Below are 23,810 nucleotides of genomic sequence, written 5' to 3'. Positions count from 1 at the left end.
TCAGGCTCAGCAATCCAGGAGATTTGAAGAGATTCAACAACTTTCTCAAGACAAACAGGGCTTGAACGCAAGGCCTCTAGCTCGTCTTAGTCACAACACCACCGTGCCTTCATAAAACTAGATGTTGGGGGAAAAAAACAAATCAAACCTGCAACTTCCTCAAAAATGGCGCGAGGAAACTACTCCTTTAAACTCTTTGATGTTTCAAAAAGTCATTTAATAATACCTTCAGTCATGGGTCATATTCAACATCCCTTTTCATAACGATAACATTTGTGTTTTGCCAAAATGAGCGTTCTCACTGAGAGTATTCACGTCCTTTAGACAAAACAACATGTGGTCCAGAATTCCTTGAATGCCTGGAGAGACTGGTAAATTAAGGCTGTGCTGACATCCTTGACTGCGCTGGATGTTTGACAGCAAAGGCTGCAGCTGACCTCCAGCTCAACAAAATATAGACCAGGAATTTCAGATCCGCTGTTGCAAAACTGATAAATTTAAAGGAAACATCAAGCTCTTTAGTTTTCCTCTCATCTTCTTTCCTCGGCTAACTCCTCTGAGCTGTTAGGAATGTTTACATTGTGATAATGAGGAGAAAAATGTGTCTGTACCACGCCACCAGCTGTGCCTGGACATATAATAATGATATCATGCAGAATCAGATTCCATTGTCAGCCGAAGGGTTTGCTTCTAGAAACAAGCAAACGCCTTCATGAACATCCAACTTGCAGACGTAGCAGAGGGAAAATGAGCCACGAGATCAATGACATCATTATATTTCTATGCACACACCCCCAGCGTCCTGCTCTCAGATGTAAAAGCTTTAATAAATCTCAGGATGAGGCAAAATTTTCCGCTAATGAGGGGAAAATCAGCCAATTCTCGCTTTTAAAAATCTCTTGGCATTCATGAGAGAATGTGTTTGGGTCTGTGGGCGTGAATGCATGTGTGTGTGTGTGTGTGTGTGTGTGTGTGTGTGATGCTTTATAATCAATTTCTTTCTCAGCACAGCAGACCACACATACATAGTGGGGTGTTCAGAATGTATTCAGATAAGTCACATTGCAGTCCATCCCTGAACCCAAATATCTGTAACCACGACTGCCTTCACTAAACAAAGAGACATTCTTGTGTTAAAACAGAGATTAACCCTGAAGAAACACAACACTTTAAAAGCTTTCAAAGAAATAAATCAACATTTTGGGAAATATGCTTATTTCCTTTGTTGCCAAGATTTAGATGAGAAGATTGACACCACTCTCATGTCTCTACACCAAATATGAAGCTATAACTAGGAGATGGTTCGCTTATCTTAGCATAAAAACTGGAAGAGGGAGAAACAGCTGGCCTGGCTCCGTCCAAAGGTAAAAAAATCACAGAGCCAGGCTAGCTGTTTCCCCCTGCTCACAGTCTTTATGCTAAGCTAAGCTACTAATAATTGTAATTTAGTGAGGATTTTATGTATTTCATTTGCAGTCCTCACAGAGTTTCATTCGTTTTCTTGATGTCTGCTACATGTGAAGCTACAACAGGTTAACTGTCAGAAACAACCACCTTTATGGATAATGTTGACAGTTGACAAATGCTTTGATTTGTACTCTTGGACTTCCTTATTGTCTCACCTTGCACTGTAAAGTGCGCTGCTTTGCTGTTGTTGACACAGCTTCGAGCTGACCTTGGCTCGGCGTGACTCACTGCCACGCCAGCCGGCGTTATCGCCACTGGACTGACCTCGCCAACAGGAAATAAAAAATAAACACCATGTCAAACAACTGTAAGATATGAGGTTAAGTGGATTATGGGAGTGGTGTCGACTTACTGAGAACTCCTGAGATTCAGAGCTGAGAGCTGAGTGTGCGTTAAAACACATTTAATACAACTGTATTAAATTCCCCTGAACTCTCCGAGTACGTGCAACTCATACCACTTAACACATGACTCATTAAAGCCTCTGGTGATAGTATCCTCTGTGCATTTCAGACCCCAGCGAGGTGTTGCATAATGAAGCCTTTGAGCAACATTGTTTGAGCAACTCTGCAAGTCTTCACATACTCGATATGATGTAACACCACGAGGAGGCTTTATTGAAGCCCTGAAGAGAAAAAGGAGATGAGGAGCAGTGGGCTATCTTGAACATGATCCATTAACCTCGGGGGGGCCTCAAAACAAAGATAATGAGCTGATAGACTGCAAAAAGCACATCTTACCTGCTTCTGTTATTCATGTTTTTAATAATAACTCTTCCTTTAGGCCACGTAAAGAGAAGAACAGAGAGGTAGTGTTGAGACACACAGGCAGACAAGTTATCAGCGTAACTCCACCCTGATAAGACACACAAACCTCACCATTCATTCCTGGTTGCATTTCTAAGCAGCAGCATGAGGCAAGATTACAGTCTTAATTACAGCAACTTCATCAAGCGCCCACAGAGTCAGGACTGAAAGGAGTGAAAAGCTCGGGCGCCTTTCCAAACCTGACTCATCAATCACCGTTGGTGGCAACACAAAACACTGTGGGCTGAAAAGGTGTCCTTGGGCAAATCACCTGCATATGCAGAGCTGAAGCATCAAGAACATTATAGATGCATTTTGTTGCAAGCTGAGGCACATATTGGTTAAAGCGATCTATCCATCATCCATTCCTCTTTTAGTTTTCCACTTCTTATCCGGGTCTTGGTGCAAAGGCAAAACAAAGTCACCCACACATCAGAAGACCTCCACAAAGAGAATCCTGGGTCCCTCCAAACACGCAGAAGCAGTTCAACACGCTGTTCACCGTAATATTAATAATGTTAATATGATGTGTTATTGATTACCTGTCAGGAAATCCTCTTTTGGGTTCCCCAAACCCTCAAGAGAGGTCAGAGGTCATGCAACACTACAAAGCAGCAGACCAGGAGCTGCTGCCCTGTACTGCTGCACGTTGGTCTCACGCTGACAAAATATAAAACTCAAATAAGAACATGACATGACGAAGCTTGTTAATAACAAGGGGGCAGTAATTAAGCAGCTCTCTACCGGGACTGCCAGGGTAATTAACGCTCATGATCAACACTGGAGAGTCTCTGGGGGTCACACACTCCTCTCAGGTTTAAATTTCATGAAGCAGAAATATTTTTTACTTCTGCTGAGTTTGTTTTTTTGACTCACACAGATTCTAAAAACTATTTTTTATCTGGGTTTCCTGGTCTCCAAAGCAGCGTGTGCCTTTTATTCTGCCAGTAGTAACATTCCTCATGTATTTCTAAATGGACTGGAAATCTTCCAGTTCATGAAAAATCAAACTGCAACATAGAAAGCAGCACATTTGTAGCTATCAAGGGGGTTCTGCTACAGAAAGCATTAACTCGATAAGTGGAGATTTTCTCTGTGGTGTTTTGGAAAAGAGAAAGTGTCAGGTGTCTGCAGCAGCAACATCATCTTCTGTAAGGAGGAAGAGGAGATGCAGACAGTGGCCCAGATCTGAGCCTGCAGCGAGGGAGGAAGCGCCTGGTCTGCAGCGTGGCAGCCACAGCCTCTCCTCTCGGAGGAAATGTCAAACTGTCGCTCTGCGTAAACCCTCAGGAGAGCAGCCACTGAGAGCGTCTCTGTGGAGGCAGCAAGGCGAGCTGCACATGAATCTGCTCATAGCATCTTGTTCTCCCTGCAGGCACACATTCACGCACAGCCACATGTGAGCTGCAGCCGTCACGCTCACCCTCGGCCATCACCTCAGAGTGGATACTTTCAGGACCACCTCATCAAGTCACAATGAGTCGATCTGACTCACTGTGATGTGCTGCGCTTCGCTCTGCTGTCTATGAAGCGGCATCGATTCTGCGCAATGCTTTGGCTAATGCATTTACAAGCAATGGGGAACAACATTGAGACACCATTGATCGGGGCCCCACCTGGGGCCAGACTAATAGAGCATGTCTGGCATAATCAACCCAAGCTATATACAGGCAGCCCAGCCTGCAGCAGAAAAAGCCCTGTCTTTAATGTGGGACCACGCCCGCTCTCTGCCCCACTGGTTCTTTACAAGACGGCTGTGCTTTTATACCTCAGTTTGATGGTGTAATTAGCGGTCGTACAACTGTTTAACAGGCTCTTACCAATCCGCAGGATCTGATGTAATTATCATTTGTGCAACAAGAGAGCTAGCACTGACATTATAGGTGGAGAAGGCAGTGCATGTCTGCTCTTTCCTACAGTTAAATGTTGGCTCATGTGAGCGTCTTGCTCTCCTCTACTTCACAGCACTTTGTGTCTTTGTTCAGAGGAGTGCTATAAAAAGTTAGTTCCTGCTTCCCTGCTAACTCCGGACGCAGAACAGCACTTATCTGTAAACACGTTGCACAAAGAGGACAAGACTTGTGAAACATTTTGAGGCCTGTTTTTGTGGCATACAAACCTTTTAATGTACGTATTTTGTTTGAGAGTAATTCCAGGATCAGGAGAGATAAAAGAGTCCATTTGAACGACTTAAAAAAAACAGGTATCTCCAAATTCAATTCAGATCAACTGAAGGATTAAGGATCTACTTCTAAAGATAAAAATGACATATAACTAAAAACAGGGCCTAAAAAAATAGGTCTGTTCGTATTTAATGCCATTATGTAATGTATTAATACATTGTGATATACTGTTATGAGAAAGTCCCCTGAAGTCATTCTGTTATTTAGTTTAAGGTTTCGTTTTGTCCATGTGGAGTCTTTTATTAAATTACAGTCTGAAGTCACATCCTATGGGCTCACATACACATGCTCATACCTCATGTGCCATATGTTGATAAAAAAGCAGCAGTGGTGAACATTTGTATCTGATGACCTCTAACACAGCAGCAGGGAAGGAACAGGTGCAGCTAATTTGAGGTCTCCCTTTATATATTAACATCAGTCTGCAGACAGCTGAGAAAGCCAGCACTCAACACAGACACCACAGACACTGTAGAGATATGGTTTGGACAGGAAACCATAATAATGACACAAACATGCTGCCTGAAACATGTTTTTCCTGTTTAGTCTCTCCTCTGTTTCTGTCTCTGCAGCCGAAGGCACGGTGGATATTTCTGAGCGTATTAGAGCTAATGGTCAGGTGTTAACATGCGGTCGATGGCAGGCATGTCCCGCTTCACTGGCAAAGCCAAATGTAGCTCCTGGGTGGGTAGTTGCCATGGAAATCCACAGCAGACCCCATGTGTTTGTCTCTGCCAGCGACAGAAAGATAACTGACTCAGACGGTCGGCTCTGTGGCAAACCAACCGGTACCTGCGGATAATATACAACACAGATAACAAAGGAACACTTGGTGGATGAGCTGAGATGTGGCTGTTAATTATGTTCTCCCCAACAACAGAGCTAGTGATTGTAAACAAGAGTCAGATATAACAGCAATCCATCCAATAGCTGTTGAGATATTTCACTAAAAAACAAAGATGTCAACCTCATGGTGGCGCTAGAGGAAACGTCAGGGGATCACCAAAGTCGTTAGGATTCATCTTCTGAGAACCATGAACGTTTGTACCAAATTTCATGTCAATCCATCAAAGAGTTGTTGAGATATTTCAGCCTGGACCAAAGTGGTTGACCAACCGACCAACGTTTCTATCCCAAAAGCTGCTAAAGCCGCTAGCATGGCCACAAGCTAACCACAGCTAGTCACCTCTAGTCCATCAGGGGCACAAAGATCCACAAGCCCACAGTGCAACAACACGCTAAAGTAGCTTCAACAATGGCATGTGTGCATTGGGAAACCAATAATCAATCAATCCCTCATTTAATCAGGCCAGTTTCAAAGACATGCCTTCAGTGGAGACAAGAGGATGCAGGAGACAGATGGTCAAATATGTCTAAACTGAGACAACAGAGCAGAATGTGCTGCGTCCATAATCTCCTCAGTATTCAAAGCACGCCAACAGGACAGGTTTAATGACGAGCGCCTGCCAGGGAGAGGCAGCCTCCATGAGGATAACGAGCACCCGACCGCCCAGCCCCAGAAAAATGACTCAGCAGCAGCTGTTGCCATGGGTTACCAGGCAGGGCACCCGTCGGCGCACGACAGGCTCGGTGCTGACACATCCCCACTTGGACAGCGACTCCACCCCATCTGCTGCTCCACCTTAAATCCTCTGTCACTTTCTCAGGAGGCTCTGGTGGTGGAGCCATGCAGCATGCAGAGGAGAGACGGGAGGTGTTAATCCCATGTGAGGGAGGACCTGTGAAGCTTTGGCTTGGTCTTCCCTGCACTAGCCCACTAACCTCCACAACTACCCCTCCTCCTCCTCCTCCTCCTCCTCTGTACAGATTAATGCCTTATTAAGAGCAACTGATTTACCACCAATCCACTTACACTAACATGCAAGATTTGCGGACTGTTACGTGGCCTGAGATCAATCTCTCCATGGAAGGAAAAAAGAGCTGAGCAACTTCGATGATGCTTTCTCTCTGCAAGATACACTTTGAATGTTTATCCGCCACAGAAAACACACAATAAATACCGTGACAAAGACGCGTCTGACACGCTGAGAAATGTGGAGTTATGTCCCAGGTGATCACACTCCTGAGAGGGATGACCTCCCCCAAACAACAGTCGCATCTCATTAAATAGTATTATTACATATAGGTGCTGCAATGCATGCTGTTTACAGGAAATGTCAGCGCTGTCTTGCTAATGACATTAAGGCTTTGTAGGCGGTGGCTAATTTAGGACAAAGGCAGTTTAGGACGAAGGGCTGAGTAGATCTCCCGCTGTGGCTACACCCTGTACTCTGGGTCAGGGCACGCTGTCCCATAAGCCACTGCTCACAATGCATCAAACCAGATAATAGAGCGACGTTACAGACCTTGTTTTTTTTTTCTTTTAAATAAGAGGGCACTGATAAGAAATAACTGCCTTTAGTTTAGTTTAATTATGCCTGAAGTTAGCATCAGTGGGCAGGGTCTACTTCCTGGACTATTTTGCTCCATGACAGTCATGATCACAACTTCTCCAAGGAAAGACCTTCGTGACAGGTGGTCTAACAAGTAGCTTTCATTTCAGGGATACACACTTCCTTACTGTGCTGGTAAATCCCTGCGAGGCCTGCTGTGGAGACGTTTAAGCCTTTCAATAGTGCACAGCCTCATCCCTTAAGTAACGCTAAAGGATTGTTTGGCATCTGAAGATGTGATAGTGTGAAAAGTGGGTTAGACTAAGACAAGCAGTCTACCAGGAAGCTACGTCATATGAAACGTTTGCAAATGTGAAACGGCAATAAAATGTGCAGCGACGTTGGTTCAGATGAATGTGAAAAAGCACTCCACAGTCTGATTCTTTAGTAACAAATTCTTTTTTATTACAACATTTCACGGTTTTCCATTTCTGGTAATGGTTTGTGGCAGAGTAACATGACTGCTGGAACTCCAAAGAATTTTGATCTACTGTTGAAAGCAAACACATGGAATCAATTACCGGTGTATTATCTTTTCTTTTTTTTTTTTACCTTTTCCTCATTTGAGACAATTCAGAGACAGATTGCAACACAAAAGCTATCCCGAATCACTCTGACAAAAGGGTGTTACAATTTAACCGTAAATAAGGTCCATTTGAGCATCTCGCAGAACTAGATGGAATCCGTTACACTTTTTATCCTCGTGTACATACAAAAGAAAAAAAAACATGGTGGCAGACAACAGTATCAATTTTTGGGGCATTTACATTTGGCCAGCGTACAAACAAAGTTGTGCATTTCCGAAAATTAGAAGACGAAAAAACAATAAAAACAAAAAAAAGCTTGACGCCTCAGCTTTGGCGCAAAAGCAGCCACACAGGAAGTTGGGTGTCGGTGGTGAGACGTTGACGAGCTTCCACGCAGGCCACGCCCCGTTCCCTTAGGCCTCTCTGCTGCACGTCTATGTTGGTAGCTGAGGTGGTGTTGAAGAGGAGACGTGCACCTTCTGCAGCCCCCTCCGCCTCAGACAAATCCTCCTCATCTCCCCCCGACGCACGGGACGAGCATGAAGGTGCTTCAGGTGGTGTTCGCTGAGGGGACGGGGCCCGACCGCCCGGGGTGAAGGCGTCATCCGTCCACAGGCTGTGCAGCGTGGTTATTGTTGTCGTTTCATAATTTCGGTTACAAAGTTATACAGCTAAAAGAAGTGACTGAAAACAAGGCAATGCGGGAGGAGGAGGAGGAGGAGGTGGGGGGGTGGGGTTGTACAGTGCATGATGGGAGGGAGGGGCTTCACGACTCCGTTGCCTTCTCCTGTTCGATGGCTGTGGAGGAGGAGAGAGGGAAGGAGATGTTAGAAAAACCTACTGTGCCGAGCTCCTTTTTCTACACAGGTGTTGGTAAACAGGAAAAATGTGACATAATGCAGCCCCCTCCACCCTCCACCCCCACCCCGTCCCACCGCCCCTGACTGCAGGAATTTGAGCCTTACTTTCTTTTGTAGGCAGGGGATTCTTCTCCTGCGTCTCTGTCTTCTTCAGCTTGGTCTTGTCGAAGGTGGTCACTTCTGAAATGTCGGGTTTGTCACTCATTGTTGCAGATGGTCTGTGAGATCCGAGAGAGAGCAGACACTTAAAAACATGCCAAATAAAATGTGTTAAAGCTGCAACAACCGGCCAGGCTCAGCGGTTACATAAAGATGCAGCAATAATGTGTATTTAGAAGGCTTCTACAGTGTTCATGTATTAAAAGAGCCCTGGAGCATGCGCTTCACACAGACTTTTTATCAGTGGAAGGGCGTTGCCTAAAACCTCAGCGGCCAGAAATCAGTTGTTCAGTTTAACTACATGCGCAACCGCAGACTACTTTTCCCTCTAATGTGCGCGGATGCGTCCTGCCTCCTTTTGTTCGCCTGCGGCTCTGCCCTGCGTGATGTGACTGCCATCCATGCCGTTATTCAACACGCAGCCCGGGATGTTACACACAGGGGGGGGGGGGCAGGCTGCTCCAGACAATGCAGCCAGTCCGAGGCGTCCAAACCCGACATTTACATAACAATAGGAGTTCCCATGCTGGGCAGCGCGAGACAGAAAGAAATATGAAAAAAATGATGCAAATGTGCAGATATTCTTTAAAAATAACATTGGAGGAATAAATCTGGAGGCAGCATATTGATTTATGAGTCCACGCGGGGGCTTTCCACATGGAGGCTGTGCAACATCCGCAAATTCACTTGTCACGTACTTCTCCCCTGGGGTGCAATCTGAAGGAACCACCGCCCAGATTGGCGCTGTGCACATTCATCTTGCTCTTTAAAATCCAAGTTCAACTCCACAATTTCAAAATAGACTCAGAAACAGGGCGTGCTCGGAGGCTAACAAAGCGCGTTAACGCATCCTGAAAATAACGGAACCAGGCGCAGGAAGCTCGACCACAAACGGCAACAAAGGAAACAGATATGAAGACAAAGACATGCCTCACATGCTTCCCCTGCTGTCACTCTACACCCTGATATGAGCTTTTCAAACACTAAAACGAGCTGCTTTCACTTAAATGCCCACATTATCCTCTCTTTTGTCCCTGGTAGTCTGTTTGGCACATCTTCATCAGCGCCTGGATCACACTCCTCACATTCACCTCAGTTCTTCTCTCTAGCTGCAGTCAAGAAAGCTGAATAAAGTCAGTGAAATGATTTGTTGAATGGGGCTTACCAGAGAGGCGGCTGTTGGCTGGAAGGTCTCTGTTCAGTGCGTTGCAGCAGTAGTGGCGCGTCTTTGCGCAAGCATTAGATATAGTCAGAAATATGCTAATGACATCTGACATCACCAGTCCCCGTCCTCCGTGTCCCCCTGCTGGAGAGGCCCAAACCCTGCACCCTCATGCTGAAACCAAACACTGAACCCCCTGAAAGGAGCCTCATATTATCACCTCCCGGAGGAGAGAAAGCACAATAAATCCATGTTCTGTGTTTCTATGCTCTACAGTATCCATGTGGTGCTGAGTGGTTCACTCCACCTCCGCTGTTATCACTGTTTTATGTCAGCATGGTGTCCCTCCACCTCTGTTTACCACCACTACAGCTGTTTTACTTAAAAGACACCATCAGTTCAACTGCATTTCATCTAAAAACCACTCTGTAGTGACTTCAATGGCACATTGTTCCTCCTCATTACTTTTATCTGTCTGCAGCAGCTCTGGCTGCTCAGTAATGCAGAAAGGGCTCCCCCTGGTGGCGGGTTAACATGCAACATCATGAGAGCGTCAACATTTCATCCCTGAATATCTCAGATTCTCCAAGTACTTCATCATTTTACATTTTTACTACCCACAAGCTCTCAAGAATGTACATTTTCTTTCAGTTTCAGGCAAGGTGTTCATGACCTTTGACCTCAGATGAGCGAATGGCATCAATAAAACCATGACGTAAGAGGTCACAAACAAAGCACTGTTTTCGTTTTTTATGTAAAAATTTATTCTAAAAAGTTACTCCAGCTGTCAGATAAATACAGTGGGAAAAGTAGAAGTGTGAAGCAGCAGAAAATGGAAATATTCAAGTAAAGTACAAGTACCTGAAAACTTAGTTATGTACAATTTTTATATTTTACTTTAAAAGTCCACTTCCTGGAATTTTTCCAGAGGTTTCAGCCACATCTTTTATTTTGTTTAGTTTTGTTCCAGAGCCATCTGGATTTATTCATTTATTCATCATGTACCTAATAAAGGAAACTCCACTAATTTAAGGCATAAACATCACTAGTCATAATTAATGCTAATCAACCTGTAAAAACAGCTGTGTAACGTCGTCTGTGGCTCCGGAGCCGCTTTCTGAAGGAAATAACCCTGATGATGTCACAGTGATGTCATCGAGTTGGGCTCAGACACTAAACATTTTCAAAGACAGTCCATGTGACAGACTGGGGATGTAGAGTTTGAAGGATGTTGGCATTGACCTTGTGCAGAGATGTTATTCAGTTGCATTATGGGAAGTGTAGGACGCAGCATTATTGGCGACACAAGGAAAGCAAAGGCAGTGCATCTGTACGCCATTGTCAAAGCTTTATTGTCAAAGAAACAGCTTGAAGTGTTACATATATATATATAAAAAAAAAAATATCACACTTTTCCACCCAACTTTTTTTAATCCACCAACAGGCAAACAGTGAAACCTGCCTCATTCGAACGCAAGTGACCCATTACAGCTGTGATGACAATTACACCATTTCTGTGACAAATCACGTTTTAAATCTTAACACTATCATTAAGCTTCAGGCTCAATTTGCTTTCATGACCTTTTGGAACATGGGTGAAGCACCCACTACACCTCGTATCAGACACTTCCAATCAACAACAGACCCGTCAGAGTTTGGAGAGCAGTCACTTGATTTCATAGCTTTTTTAGCACAATTATAAGTAGTGAAGGAGAGGGTTGACAGCAGCTTCGTGTGGGAGACACTGCAGAGGTAAGACACATCAGCACATTCATGAGGCTCATTAGAAAAACCCTGAAAAAGTGAGTAAACTAAATGTTCCCTATTTTTACTCAACACGTTTCCACTTGGTGCAGCTTTTAAAACTACTGTATGTGGCCTGATGATAGCGGTAAGCATAAACTATTACAGTCAATACAGCATTAGCTAGTTAAGGGTTAGGCTATATTATCTTTTAGCAGCTGTTAAAGCAAACACTTGAGGGGGAAAGGTGCACATCTTTTCACATTTTTTACCATCTTTTATTACTTTGTGAAGCAGAACGGGTCAAAATATTTCTAATCATATAAACTAGTGGAATGCTTAATTTAAAGAGTATGTGGTACAAATAATGTTAATGGACCCTTTGGTTAAAGTGAAGGCCAGGCCTCAGGAGTTCAAGGTTGGCAAGACTGAAACTGAAAAAAGAGAAGAAGAAAAAAAGAGAGATACTCATAAATACAAAGTTGGTCTTCAGAGAAGGAAGTGATCTTCGCTCTGTCTCCTGGGTGAAAATGTCAGAGAAAATGTGTGGACGTGACCTTTAAGCAGTCACATGGGGTTGGCCAAAGAAAACCATCGGGCTCTTTTTTTTTTCCCGAGCCTTTCTGGAGAATATGTGGCAAAAAGTGCCAGCCGAGTGGCCTGACGAGGGGGAGAGGGGGGGCCGCCCCCTCTCGTTCTTTACAAAGGTACGTGGCTGAAGAGGTAGGACACTGACTCGCCGTTGTGGGTTCTCCTGATCGCCTCCGCCAGGATCATGGAGATGTCGATGACCTGGAGCAAACAAGTCAACAACAATTAAACAAAAAAGGGAACTAGTTTCAACCCTGTAGAAACGAATACTTAAACCACTTGATGTCACTATTGTTGTCATGGTTACATTTTGTATGTAAAGTACATTTAAGACTATAATCGTTATGGGAGACAAACTACAAAGTACCGGCCATTCACAGTGATACATCAAATAAACACGTAGCTGCTGAAGTGTTTTACAGCCCTGAAAACGAACGCATGGCACATATTCAAGTGTGTTTCTGTGAGACGTTCACCTGTATTTTCGGGCACGCCTTCATCTTCTCTTCCTGTGGGATGGTGTTGGTCACCACCACGGCCTCGAACGGGGCGCTGTTGATGCGAGAGATGGCCGGACCGGAGAAAATGCCGTGCGTGAGGATGGCGTAGACCTTCACGGCACCAGCATCGATCAGCCTGAAGGAGAAACAACAAACATGTAAAATTAATGTATTTTCTTTCTTCTTTTCAAGCTTTCTTTCTTTAATGGATGAAAAGATGTTACCCAAAGTCTGCACACAATTTAAATTCAGATAAACGCTCGTCTCCTTCACAACTGAACAGACTGACAGGATTGAAATGACACTGACTTGTCGGCAGCGTGGCAGATGGTGCCACAGGTGTCGGCCATGTCGTCCACCAGGATGGCCACGCGGTCCTTGACGTCACCCACCAGCACCATGCGGTCCACTTCGTTAGCCTTCTTCCTCTCTTTGTGGATGAGGGCAAAGTCCACGTTCAGACGGTCCGCGATGGACGTCACGCTGGACAGAGGACAGGTGGAGAGACCCAGTCAGTATGCAGAGCCATTTAACACCTCATCTCCTGGAATCGAGTAATCTCACAGCATCTTACCGTTTTGCTCCGCCGGCATCTGGAGACACAATGATACAGTTTTTCCACTCTGGAATATTTTCTCTGATCCACTGCAGAACAGCGGGCTCTGCATAAAGGTTGTCTACAGCGATGTCGAAAAAGCCCTTTAACAAAAACAACAGAGGCTGATGAACTAAACAAAACTAGACACCTTAAACAATATGAAAACATTACACCGCCTTCAGGTTGAGATTACTTTTCCTATTTGAAACAAATCACGACTAACTTCAATTATGAGTACAGTCCCTTTATTCCTTCATCAAAGGATCCTGGTCTGTGGTGTTCATTAAAACAGAAGCTATCTTAGCAACGTTGTACTAACCTGGATCTGTGAGGCGTGGAGGTCCATGGTGATGATGTGGTCGGCGCCGGCCACAGACAACATGTTTGCCACCAGCTTGGCTGATATGGGTGCTCGACTCTGGGACAAGCATCAAGACACAGTCGCTTGAGTTGAGTAAGTAAGAAGAAAATGTTAACTTAAGAAGTTTTCCTTTTTCTTTTTTTAATGCGTCCTTTTTGTGTCAACTTGTAGTGCATATCAACTGATTTAAACTCTCCGTCACTTAAGGTCTCTAAAATTCGTCTATATACGACATTGAAAAGTAAAAACACCGCCAGGCTGCTCTGTCCTACTCAAGGACATTTTGTCAGGACTTGTAGCCGCTGGCCAAACTTTACCTGCGACCTTTCCATTACGGTCAGCCACTCTAAAAAAAAAAATCTAGGCCTCGCTGTCGCCGCAGGCTAAAGCAAACACAGCGTAGATGTACACGTCAGGCACCGGACTTCAGGCCGTGTTGACAAAACACTCGACTACCTGGAGACGACGGCGGAGCTTTGCTTGAGAAAATTGAGGCCGACGAGACGCTCACTGCAACAGGATAAACGGAGGAGGTGTGAACCGAGTCAAGAGATCAGACTTAACGTGATTAGATCAATTATTTGAAACACATGCAGCTCAGTAAAAAGTCATTGTGCACTCCAACAAATACGTTTAAAAAAAATCTTTTTTGAACCGTTTTACAGTAAATTGAAAGGACGTGAGGGCCATTTTATGCTCATTTTCCAGTTTGAAATCCCACATTTGTTTAGTGAAAGACTATAATCAAACAATAATGACTCTACAGCTTGAGATAAACCGTCCTGCAGGAGGCCTGGCTGTCTGAAAACTCCCCCGTAACCCTCAACATGTGGATGAGGTAAACCCAAGTGTTCACAGAGCTTTGACCCTCACATGTTACACTCTCATGTGAGTAAAAAAACGTATTGCATAACAGGCGCTTGTGTGCAGGCAGAGAGAAAGCAAAGAGGAGTAACAGGAGAGGAGGATAATAATTCCCTCCAGGTGCTCACTGGTTGAAAACCGCAGCTCTCTCGTTGCTCCTCGTGGACCTGACCTGTTGTCGTAGTTACACAAAAACAGAGGCAACACGAGATAATGATTTACAAGATAAGCAGGTTTGCGTGAACCAGTTTCTCGGCCTGCTGGAATGTCTGATGTGTCAATTTCAGATTATCCGACAGCAGCAAAAGGCTCAAATTGTGCAGTAACACGTGACTGAATGCTCTCATCAATACCTGCAGCGCTGCGGGGGAAATACTAACTTTCATCACTCATTTTAAGGTGGAGCCACTTTACTTTAATCCCTCTCCTATTTAGCATTTATAAGCAGTATATAAACATTTAATACATGAGCTATAACAAACTGTAATGTAGATGTAAGGACATTTTAAGTGTTAATTAATGTCATTATCTGTTTATACAGCAACCCACAGGAGTTATAGTTGACAAATACATGAATACACTTATATCTGCTTACAAGTAAAATACTGTGTGTTATATATCATTTATTACATGTTTACATACCATTTTATAAATGCTAATAGGGGAGGTAAATACTAGCATACTTGTAGTGTGTGTTGTAGTGTGTGTGTGTGTGTGTGTGTGTGTGTGTCTGTCTCTACCTTGTCCTTCTTGTCCTGCCGGGCGTAGGGGAAGCAGGGGATGACGGCGGTGACGCGGGACGAGGAGGCAATCTTGCAGGCATTGATCATAATTAGCAGCTCCATTAGGTTGTCGTTAATTTCGCCACAGCCGCTCTGCACGATGTACACGTCCTCGCCGCGCACGCTTTCCCCGATTTCCACACTGTTTGGACAACAAGACGGGAAACGTGTCAGCTTTGGAGCTCGGACTCAAGAGCAAAGTGACTTGAGTGAGTCATGAGTGACTTCAACAAACCTTCATTGACAAGCAACAACAGAAAGACCATCATATTGAAATCGCTTTCTAACATTTTGCAATAATCCTGTCCAGATTCAAACGTCATGCCGTTTATCTTATGATCATTAAGCTCCAATGATACATTCATGAGCAGTGAGTGTTCACCCACTCAGCTTTGACTCTCTACAAAGTTATGTATGACAGTGCTGCCTTGAACTTTAAGAAACAAGTTTGGGCCGAGTCCCTCTGCTCATCTGAGGATTAGAGATGCCACGGTGAGGAATAATTCTGACGTACTGATGACATGCTTAATATTTTACAAATTAAGAGTTTATTTGATGAACGAGGGTGGTTATATGCAAAAATGAACTAAATGGGTTTTGTTTCAATTTTTTAAAAAAGCAAAACAACGGTGGGCAAGTAAAGTAATCTGTGTATAATCGGTGTATGCCCGAACACCATGCAACACCGGTGACACTATCACAACAAGCCTCACACACACAGTCAACCTGCCACAGACAGCATGTGTGTGAGAAACATTCCTCTGTGGGGCATGACCAGGTCCCTCCAGCCCCGAGTCATGTGATCACTGGACATGTACAGTTGTAAAGAGTGAGAGTCGGCCGGTCACAAGGGGCCTGTGTTTTTTTTTTTTTTAAAGAGAGGCCAGCTCTTACATATCAGCCTGGACCTGCCAGTAAAGGTAGGGAATCGCTGTGAATAAAGGCTGCCACAAAAAGACAAATATAATCAACTAATAGTTTCAGCTCCATCCACAACAACCAAACAACAAATACCAAGACAACACCTTTAAATAGCTTACTTTGAGTGCTTCCTTTTAAAAACACAAGCAGCCGCACAAGAACTCTGCCATAATAAAATAGTTTAAAATTATTATATAAATCAGGGACTCTCTGTTTGGTCAGTACCAAGAAAGTATTAAGGTTCAATACCTAGCCCTAACATCAGCTAACATTTTATTATAGAGCTGAAATGATTAGTCAATTAATCGATCTACAAAATCTGCAAACATTTTCATAACCTATTTATTTAATTATAATACATTTTAATTTAGACAAATGGTCGGATAAAACAAGCAATCTGAAGACATCACCTAAGTTTTGTGTATAATTAATAAACTTAATGATTAATCGAGAAAATAATCTGCATATCAAACTAAAAATAAAAGTTAATTGCCGCTGATTCATATGAGCACAGACTGTATTACATTATTACATAGTATATATTGCTCTGTAAATCAGTAATGGAAGTCTGCTGGTAACCTCAAACACTTCCTTCATGCCAGAGGAGAGAAGACCACAGCTCTGCATCGACTTCGACACAGAAATCTGGCAGAAACAGCAAAAATGTGCAAACTGTATGTTCAGGCATTCAGGATGAACAGCCACCACCTCGAGCAAAACATTTCCTGCCACAGATGCTAAAATTAAACAGCAGTCGAGGTGGCACAATGCTGGAAGGTGACTTCTTCCATACATAGAAAGACAAACAGAGGAGCCACATCATGGACATATCAACAATGCATCCTGAATATACTGTTTATCAGAGTGTTTTCAACCGTCCTGTTCTTTGATTATAATGTTGCATATAAACAATAAATTTGTATCACCGCCTTAAACTAGAGCAATTATGCTCAGACACATTACAAGTCAGTGTCAATAAAAAAAAGTATATTATAAAAGTAGTATTTGGACGCACAAAGTCTTCCCGCGGTTTAATTCCCAAGAATCCACTCCATCTGCGTTGGTCTTTGACCAAGTCACCTGGCACAACCTGTGTCGGAGCTGTGAGAAGAGCTGTCATTAGCGTACCGCTCTCACCTCCCCGTTTGTCTGCGAGGATGAGAAAATAATCTTTGTTTTGCACTTTGTGTCGTCCAAACAGCTGTGTTCCCTAGAGAGAAGCCTCAGCACGGATAATCAGAGTTTTCCCTGGATTTTAGAGTTGTGGGTGGAAACATCACCAGCAGAGAGGGTCTTACAGGGGATAAAGGGGGTCAGGACACCTTTTCCAGCTCCGACCCTGATTAATCAAGGAAACTGTAGCGTTGCAGCACACTCTTTAGTTCTCATGAAAAGAAAAGATTACCAAACATATGCTGTTCGGTGGATGCTTTTATCCAGAGTGCATTACAATGCAGTGAGTGACCCCAGCGGGAATAAAAACCAACTCAAGTTAATGCTGTGTTCACTGAGCCACAGGATCACAAAACACATTAATGCAGCGCATGGCTTCCTATTACTGAATGAAAAGAGAATAAAATGCACTTAGAGGAGATGGTTGGAAAGCCGAATGGCCACAAATACATTAAAGTATATGCTGAGTTTAAAGCTGCATCGGACAAACAGTGTTGTGGTGGGTTCAGGTCAAAAAAGACAAGCAAACAGGTCATGAAGTCAAAAGGTCATCATGCAGGAGGGTTCAAACAAGTTGCACGACCTTAGCAAACTCTGTTTGAGGCGATAAAGTAATAAAAGTCCCTCATAATGCTAATATTAAACGAGGCTGGCTGCTAGCGTGCAGACAGTGATTCGACTAATGGTCAACTTGGCTTTGGAAATGAGTTCAAATGAACTGCATGTGATTTAAGCACTGGGGAGGTAACTAACTTTCCGATCAAATCAGGCAGTCATAAGAGCTACCTATCAGTAACTTTATTCTTATCTAACTGGAGAGCTGCTGCAAGTTATCTTCTTAGTTTAGAGACAACATCTGGCATTTAATACCTCTGTTTAAGTGACTGCTGTGGTTGTAGTTGTTTGTTTTGTTGTGTCAAACCCTGTCATATGCTTGTAAGCCATATTATTGTTTGCTAACGTAAATTAATGTTAAACGACAGTAAGCTAACCAGCATCCATTATCGGACACGGTATTCCCCGATTGTCGTGCTATTTTTACGGCAGAAACTGGACAACAATGGTGTCTGAACCAGTGTTTAAGTAGATGTACCAATGTCTGTATCAATTTTTAATCACATCCACAGGTTTCAGGGCTGAAGCTAGCTAACAGTACCCAGCTAGCTAGGTGAAGGCGTTAAGGTGTCACGTCAAATTTGGTAGACCCGTAACAACCTGTTCCCACTTCAAAACGAGCAGCTTTATAGCTCAGATTTAACATTTTAACGGAGCAATAAAACAAGCACCCCTTCCTTATCGTGTGTGGGGTTATTCTACATAGTTTAGACTCACAGAATGGGCTCGGGGGAACACTTTGCAACACGTACGAAATTTGGCCCGACACCTCAAGTGCCTCCTCCGTAATCACCCATCACACGGGAAACAGACGCACCGTTAGCGTCGTTAGCAAGATACGCAGCGAACAAAACATAACGTTGCGTAACTTCACAGCTACTCTGGTTCTGCCAGTTTGGGTCGGTTTAAACGGTTACACAAACCAGGCACGTGTGCTAATCAAAAACTCAATGAAAATAATAATGGGCTAGCAAAGCCGTCCGATAAAGGACACACTGGAGTTAGCTTGCTATAAGCTTGCTAGCCTGGTGTGTTTACATGTGGCTAGCTAGTCACGTGTAGCTGCCCGCTGAATAGTAAACTATTGTTAGCTTCAAGCTAACCTACCCACATGTGATACCGAGGCTGAAGCAACACGAACAGCTATCCGCTCTACCGACAAAAAATCTGCAGCTAATGCTTTAAACGTGAAGCTGTCAAAAGCCGAGCGAACAATAAGCGTCGTATACAGATTAAAAATCTACTCGCCATGTCTCCTGGTTGCTGAACTTCTTCGTTATCACTTTCCCCAGCTCCAGTCCCAGCCGATCAGCCACTTTCTGGGACAGGTCGTGGTGGGAGCTCCCGCTAAAAAGCACGATGTTAGGCATGTCCGAAAACCCGCTGCAGCTTTGTCGAGAAAAGACAAGAAAGAAGAGTAAAGAAAACACGAGAGGCTTCCCCACTTAAGGGTTATGAAAATGGGAAAATTAGCTTGCTAATGTTGTAGCCTTGGCATTGCACTGGTGCAGCAGTGGGGACAGTGGGCAGAGAGGAAATATCAGGTCAGTATTTGCATGGTAAAAGGGAAGTGCCCTCCCCTCATTGGACAGTGTAGTAGTCCACTGACACATGTACACTTATTACGCTGCTGCTTTGTTTACTAAACACACAAACGCACATTTCTGAGATTAACACACGATTCATCTATTTTAAATAAAACCCCACTTATATAAATGTGCTTTTGATTGACTCTTTTATATATTTTATGTAATTGTACCTGATGATGCTCTATTTTATTCTTTTATGTTGTATTTTTTTGTATTGTAAGTCTTATTTTACTTCACTATTTTTGTTTTTGTAAAGCACTTTGTATTGCTATGTGCGCCATATAAATAGTTTATTACTGTTTTAATATTATATGAGCAACGATTGGCTTGTTAAAAACCCCCCAAAGTAATTTAGTGAATATTGTTATTAATTACTCATTAGACAACTATTATTAGAGAAACAGGCATATATTAGCTTTCTTTTTTAAATTGGTCCATTCATTAATTCTCATAATATTGTCATCTTTTATTCATGTGACCCTGTACATGTGATGCCAATATTTTCGTCTTCTATGTATTCTTCTTCCCCCTCCCCCTTTCAGTGTAATTATATCCTTTTATTTCTTTAGGCATTTTTTAATTGAAAAAAACCCCCAACAAATTCTTTCTTTCCAGCTTCTTAAAAAACACTTTTGCTGGTTTTCTGAGTCTTCTATGATGATAAACGAAATATCTTTGGGTTTTGGACAGTTGGTCGAACAAAACAAGCTGTTTGACTATTTCAACTTTGGCTTCTGGAGGTAATAATGGGAATTTTTATGCCATTTTGTGACATTTTAGAGACCAAAGAATTCTTCATTTGAGGAGGAAGGAGGTCACCTGATAGCTGCTGCTTTGGACTTTGACTAAATCCAGTGTGCACACTTGTGATATTGGGTCTTGTAATTAGATTTTCCACTCAGCGAGAAGTCAGCTGAGACTTGGTGCCTCTCGTATGTCTTCGTTTCAGTGGTGACATACTTTGCACTATCATTGCTGTCATGTGCTGGGTGGATAATGTACTTTCTCTTATTCTCAGCTGTTCTGTCTTCCTAAATACATTTCAGGAATTCAACTACAAGCAGCACTATTGATTATTTACACTTGGGTTGCGCTAACATGGACTTTGAGTATTCATTTGATAAAAGCAAAAATGCAGCAAAAAAAAAAAGCTTCCTCAGGTTTTCTGTCGCTCTGATAATCTGATTTTGCATCATCAGTTAGATAATCTGAAGTTCTGCCATCCTGTCAGGGATTAAGAAGAGATAACACACTTTAAATGTCTTCACAAGCGATAAGAAAATCTATTAATAGTGAGTGTATCTGGTGAATTGATTTTGTCCAGACGGCTTGTTATTGATGTGAAGAATACCTGCAATAGCACCAAAGGTTCCCCAATCCTGACCTTTTTTTAATCCAATAAAGAGAAACCACACAACCGCAGATTCTTGTATTTTTCAGAAATATATTTTATAGATGATGTCAGAGATGAAATGTCCAAAGCGTAGGTCCCAAAGAAAGATAACATTTTTCATCAATAGAGACAAACAACAAACAAAAAATAACTTTTTTTATCCATTTACATGTAAACCGAGAATTGCTCTTGAGCCACAGTGGTTATATATATAGAACTGGCCGAGGTGGATGTGACAATCAAAACGACGATGCCCTTTTTCAAAACCTTTTCTCAGCCGATATCTGTCATTTCTCTACCGTTACAGTGCCCGTTCAAAGATCTTTGAAAGAGGAACATTCTTTGGGAGAGTCTTTTTAAGGTATGAATGTAGCAGGTTTGGCAGAGCGTGTTTCTCTTTAGCACAGTCCGTACATGTTGTAAGTGCTGAATCATGTTAAAATCACTTATTGGAAACGATATTCAATAAGAACAATATCAAATGTTTCTCAGTGGAGTCATTTGGACAAAGTCTTTTGAATTGTTTGCACACCAGAGAGGAAGAAAACCGTCCTGCCTGGTGCTCTTGGGAGTTGCCATGGGAGGTTTTTTCTTTTTTAAGTCCTCCAGTGTTCTTCTTCTATTGTGCAAATACATTTTTGTTACATAGACAAGCAGGCATGCTGACTCACAAACCATGCAAAGAGTTAAAGTTGGCGCGAGCAGACGGCGGAAAAAGAAAGAGTAGTATTAAAAGTTTCTACAAAAAAATAAAAAAGAAAGACAAATTAAACGAGTAACAAGTGGAATGTTTTGTTAGACATGGAAAAATATCAACTTAATCTCAAATTGTACAAATTTCTAAAATGATATCAACTTAAAATAAACATGATAGTCGTCTTTAATCAGGTGTTCAACAAAGCAGCTGACAGATGGGGGTTAATTTAACTGTAATTTGATCTACTACTGGTGTCAGATCAGTTGAATTTGAGCAGGGAAAGGGAAGAAGGAGACACTGATGTTGCGGACAGTCAAACATGATAGTGCAACACATGCTCAGAGAGAGAGATTTAAAAATGATCGGCTGATGTTTTCCATCCAAAACTAGTTTAAATTCCACTTTTCTTTTGACATCTGTGTCCCCTCCTTTTCTTTTCCCACCCAGTTAAACTCAGCTAGCTACATAAAACGGCCTCTCAACCTCTTTTTGGGTGTGCTGTCACAGTCGAAAGGTAAGTGCATATCACCCATGCGACAAGAGGAGGATGTATCAATTAGGCAACAAAGTGATCAGATGTTTTACTCTGGAGTTGTGAGAAAGTCAATTGCAGTGCCGCGTGAAAACAGTGCAGTCGATGACGTGTTAAATATGCTGCTTTTTTTAAAAGTTCATGGAGTAATATCATACACCATACTGTTTTTCGCTCACAATATCATAGCTGTCATTAGTTAGAGTACATTTATAAATTTTCCATATACAAATCTCCTATAAACAGTACATGTTATAAATACACAATTGATGAAAATGCAGAAAGGCCGAGAGAGCCGTAGAAAGAAAGAAAGGAAGGAAGGAAGTGTTGCTCCTTATTTTTGATAAATACAAGAAAGAAAGAAAGAAAGAAAGAAAGTTTTGACCAAGAGGTGACAAGAGTACTAAGTATGTGAATGGCAGCCCTATAACTATCCAGAAAACGGATAAAAACACAGAACAAAATCTATGGATGAAAAAAGTTAGAAAAATAATCTTATACAATAAAAAATAAAAAGTGGACACGCTTACCAAACACATTTCTGATATTGAAAAATTGACAACTTGATGTGGAAATCATACATGTAGATACAAACAGGCAATACTCAGATTACTGCCTCTCAAAATATATTCAATTCAATATACATGACTAATGTTGAGCTCACACTAGCAACCAAGGTAGCTGCCAACCGGCGAAGCATGGGTGCCCGACTGGCACAGAAATGCTCACTTGATCTGTGAAGGATTAAATCAGTAAACATTGAACTGGGTGTTGGGAGCCTTATCTGAAAGGGCCAATACAAGAAATGTTTGTCGCCTTGCCAGTTAAGTGGAGTGAAAGTACTACTGTATATGCAAACTCATGCTTTGGCTTTTCTTGCTTGGCTTTCTCTTTTGGATAACATTCAAAAATCTTGCAAAAATGTCTGGTCTCTCTGCTCAAACGCATGCTTTACAAAGCGATGACTTCAGTTAAAGGGAAGCTACATCAAAGGCTAAACCTTTTTGAGAGTTTTCAATCTTAATTTCCTTGTTTGAAGGTCTCCATGTTTGCACCGATTTTTCTACTGAAGCTGGCAACTACCTTTACAAAGCGTTTTTTCTTTTTTACAGAAAAATAGATCCATCCAAAAGTAAAGTAACTCTTCAAGAGAGGCTGTGAGAGACATAAATGTTGTCTTCGTCACGTTCCAAGTAAACATGCTGAAAGATTGTTTGCTTTATTTTTGTCATTCTCGTCCCCGAGAGGGCCGGAAAACTCTCCGTCTCCCTCCCTCGCGCCGACTCCTCAGCGAGAAAAAAATCTTTTAGACTTAAGGCAATCTTGTCCTGAACAATCCTGAAATCCAGCGGACCCTCACCAAGGCACTCCTCTCACTCGTCAACCTTCAACAACAGGCTGCTCCGGCGAGGCGACAGTCTCGTCATCAAATCTTTGTAAAAGCCTACTCAAACTTCGGCCAAGCAAAGTCCACAGTGAACGCATCTTGTAAAATATTCTCAGTTGCCGCGACGCCCTTGTTTTGCAGGGAAAAATAGTTGAGAAAAGAGAAAAGAAAAGTCCCGAGCTGCGTTTGACAGCTGGGATCGTCTGCTGTCCCTGGTGTCCATACTGTCTGTGTTCAGAAGGCAGCTGTGTAAAGCACCGTATGTTTCTGCAGTGTTATCACACCTTTCTACGGCGAGACCTGATCTCGCCCCAGCTCCAAATACACTCGCCCGCTGCCTTGGTCACTTGGTTAGCTGCTGTGGGCTAACGTGTGGGTGCGAAGACTGACAGAAAAAAAGTGTGTCTCTGAGAGTGTCTCTGAGCGAGCGCCGCCAAGCAACGCTGT

The 23,810-nt window shown here is 42.8% G+C and overlaps 2 protein-coding genes across 3 annotated transcripts; both read right to left on the bottom strand.

Moving 5' to 3' along the window:
* Positions 1 to 7,289: 7,289 nt before the first annotated feature.
* Positions 7,290 to 9,688, bottom strand: LOC139306637 (thymosin beta-12). Its single transcript, XM_070930541.1, has 3 exons — positions 9,621 to 9,688; positions 8,402 to 8,514; positions 7,290 to 8,234 (listed from the first exon to the last, which is right to left on the bottom strand). The coding sequence occupies exons 2-3, from the start codon at positions 8,499 to 8,501 to the stop codon at positions 8,203 to 8,205; spliced, it is 132 nt and encodes a 43-aa protein (XP_070786642.1). The 5' UTR covers positions 8,502 to 8,514; positions 9,621 to 9,688; the 3' UTR covers positions 7,290 to 8,202.
* Positions 9,689 to 10,943: 1,255 nt separating this feature from the next.
* On the bottom strand, positions 10,944 to 19,272 carry LOC139306651 (ribose-phosphate pyrophosphokinase 2). Of its 2 annotated transcripts, none has more exons than XM_070930560.1 (7): positions 19,014 to 19,272; positions 15,014 to 15,198; positions 13,369 to 13,475; positions 13,026 to 13,150; positions 12,761 to 12,934; positions 12,428 to 12,587; positions 10,944 to 12,152 (listed from the first exon to the last, which is right to left on the bottom strand). In XM_070930560.1, exons 1-7 carry the CDS (start codon positions 19,133 to 19,135, stop codon positions 12,060 to 12,062), a joined length of 966 nt encoding a protein of 321 aa, XP_070786661.1. In that variant the 5' UTR covers positions 19,136 to 19,272; the 3' UTR covers positions 10,944 to 12,059. The 2 variants fall into 2 exon arrangements, with proteins under 2 accessions (XP_070786661.1, XP_070786660.1); XM_070930559.1 differs by having other exon boundaries at positions 13,369 to 13,467; positions 15,015 to 15,198.
* Between the last annotated feature and the right edge of the window lie 4,538 nt (positions 19,273 to 23,810).

This window comes from Enoplosus armatus, chromosome 24, assembly GCF_043641665.1.
Source record: "Enoplosus armatus isolate fEnoArm2 chromosome 24, fEnoArm2.hap1, whole genome shotgun sequence".
In the NCBI taxonomy this organism is placed as follows: domain Eukaryota; kingdom Metazoa; phylum Chordata; class Actinopteri; order Centrarchiformes; family Enoplosidae; genus Enoplosus; species Enoplosus armatus.
The sequence above is the reverse complement of the archived record's forward strand: the minus strand, read 5'-3'. Positions and strand labels throughout refer to the sequence as shown.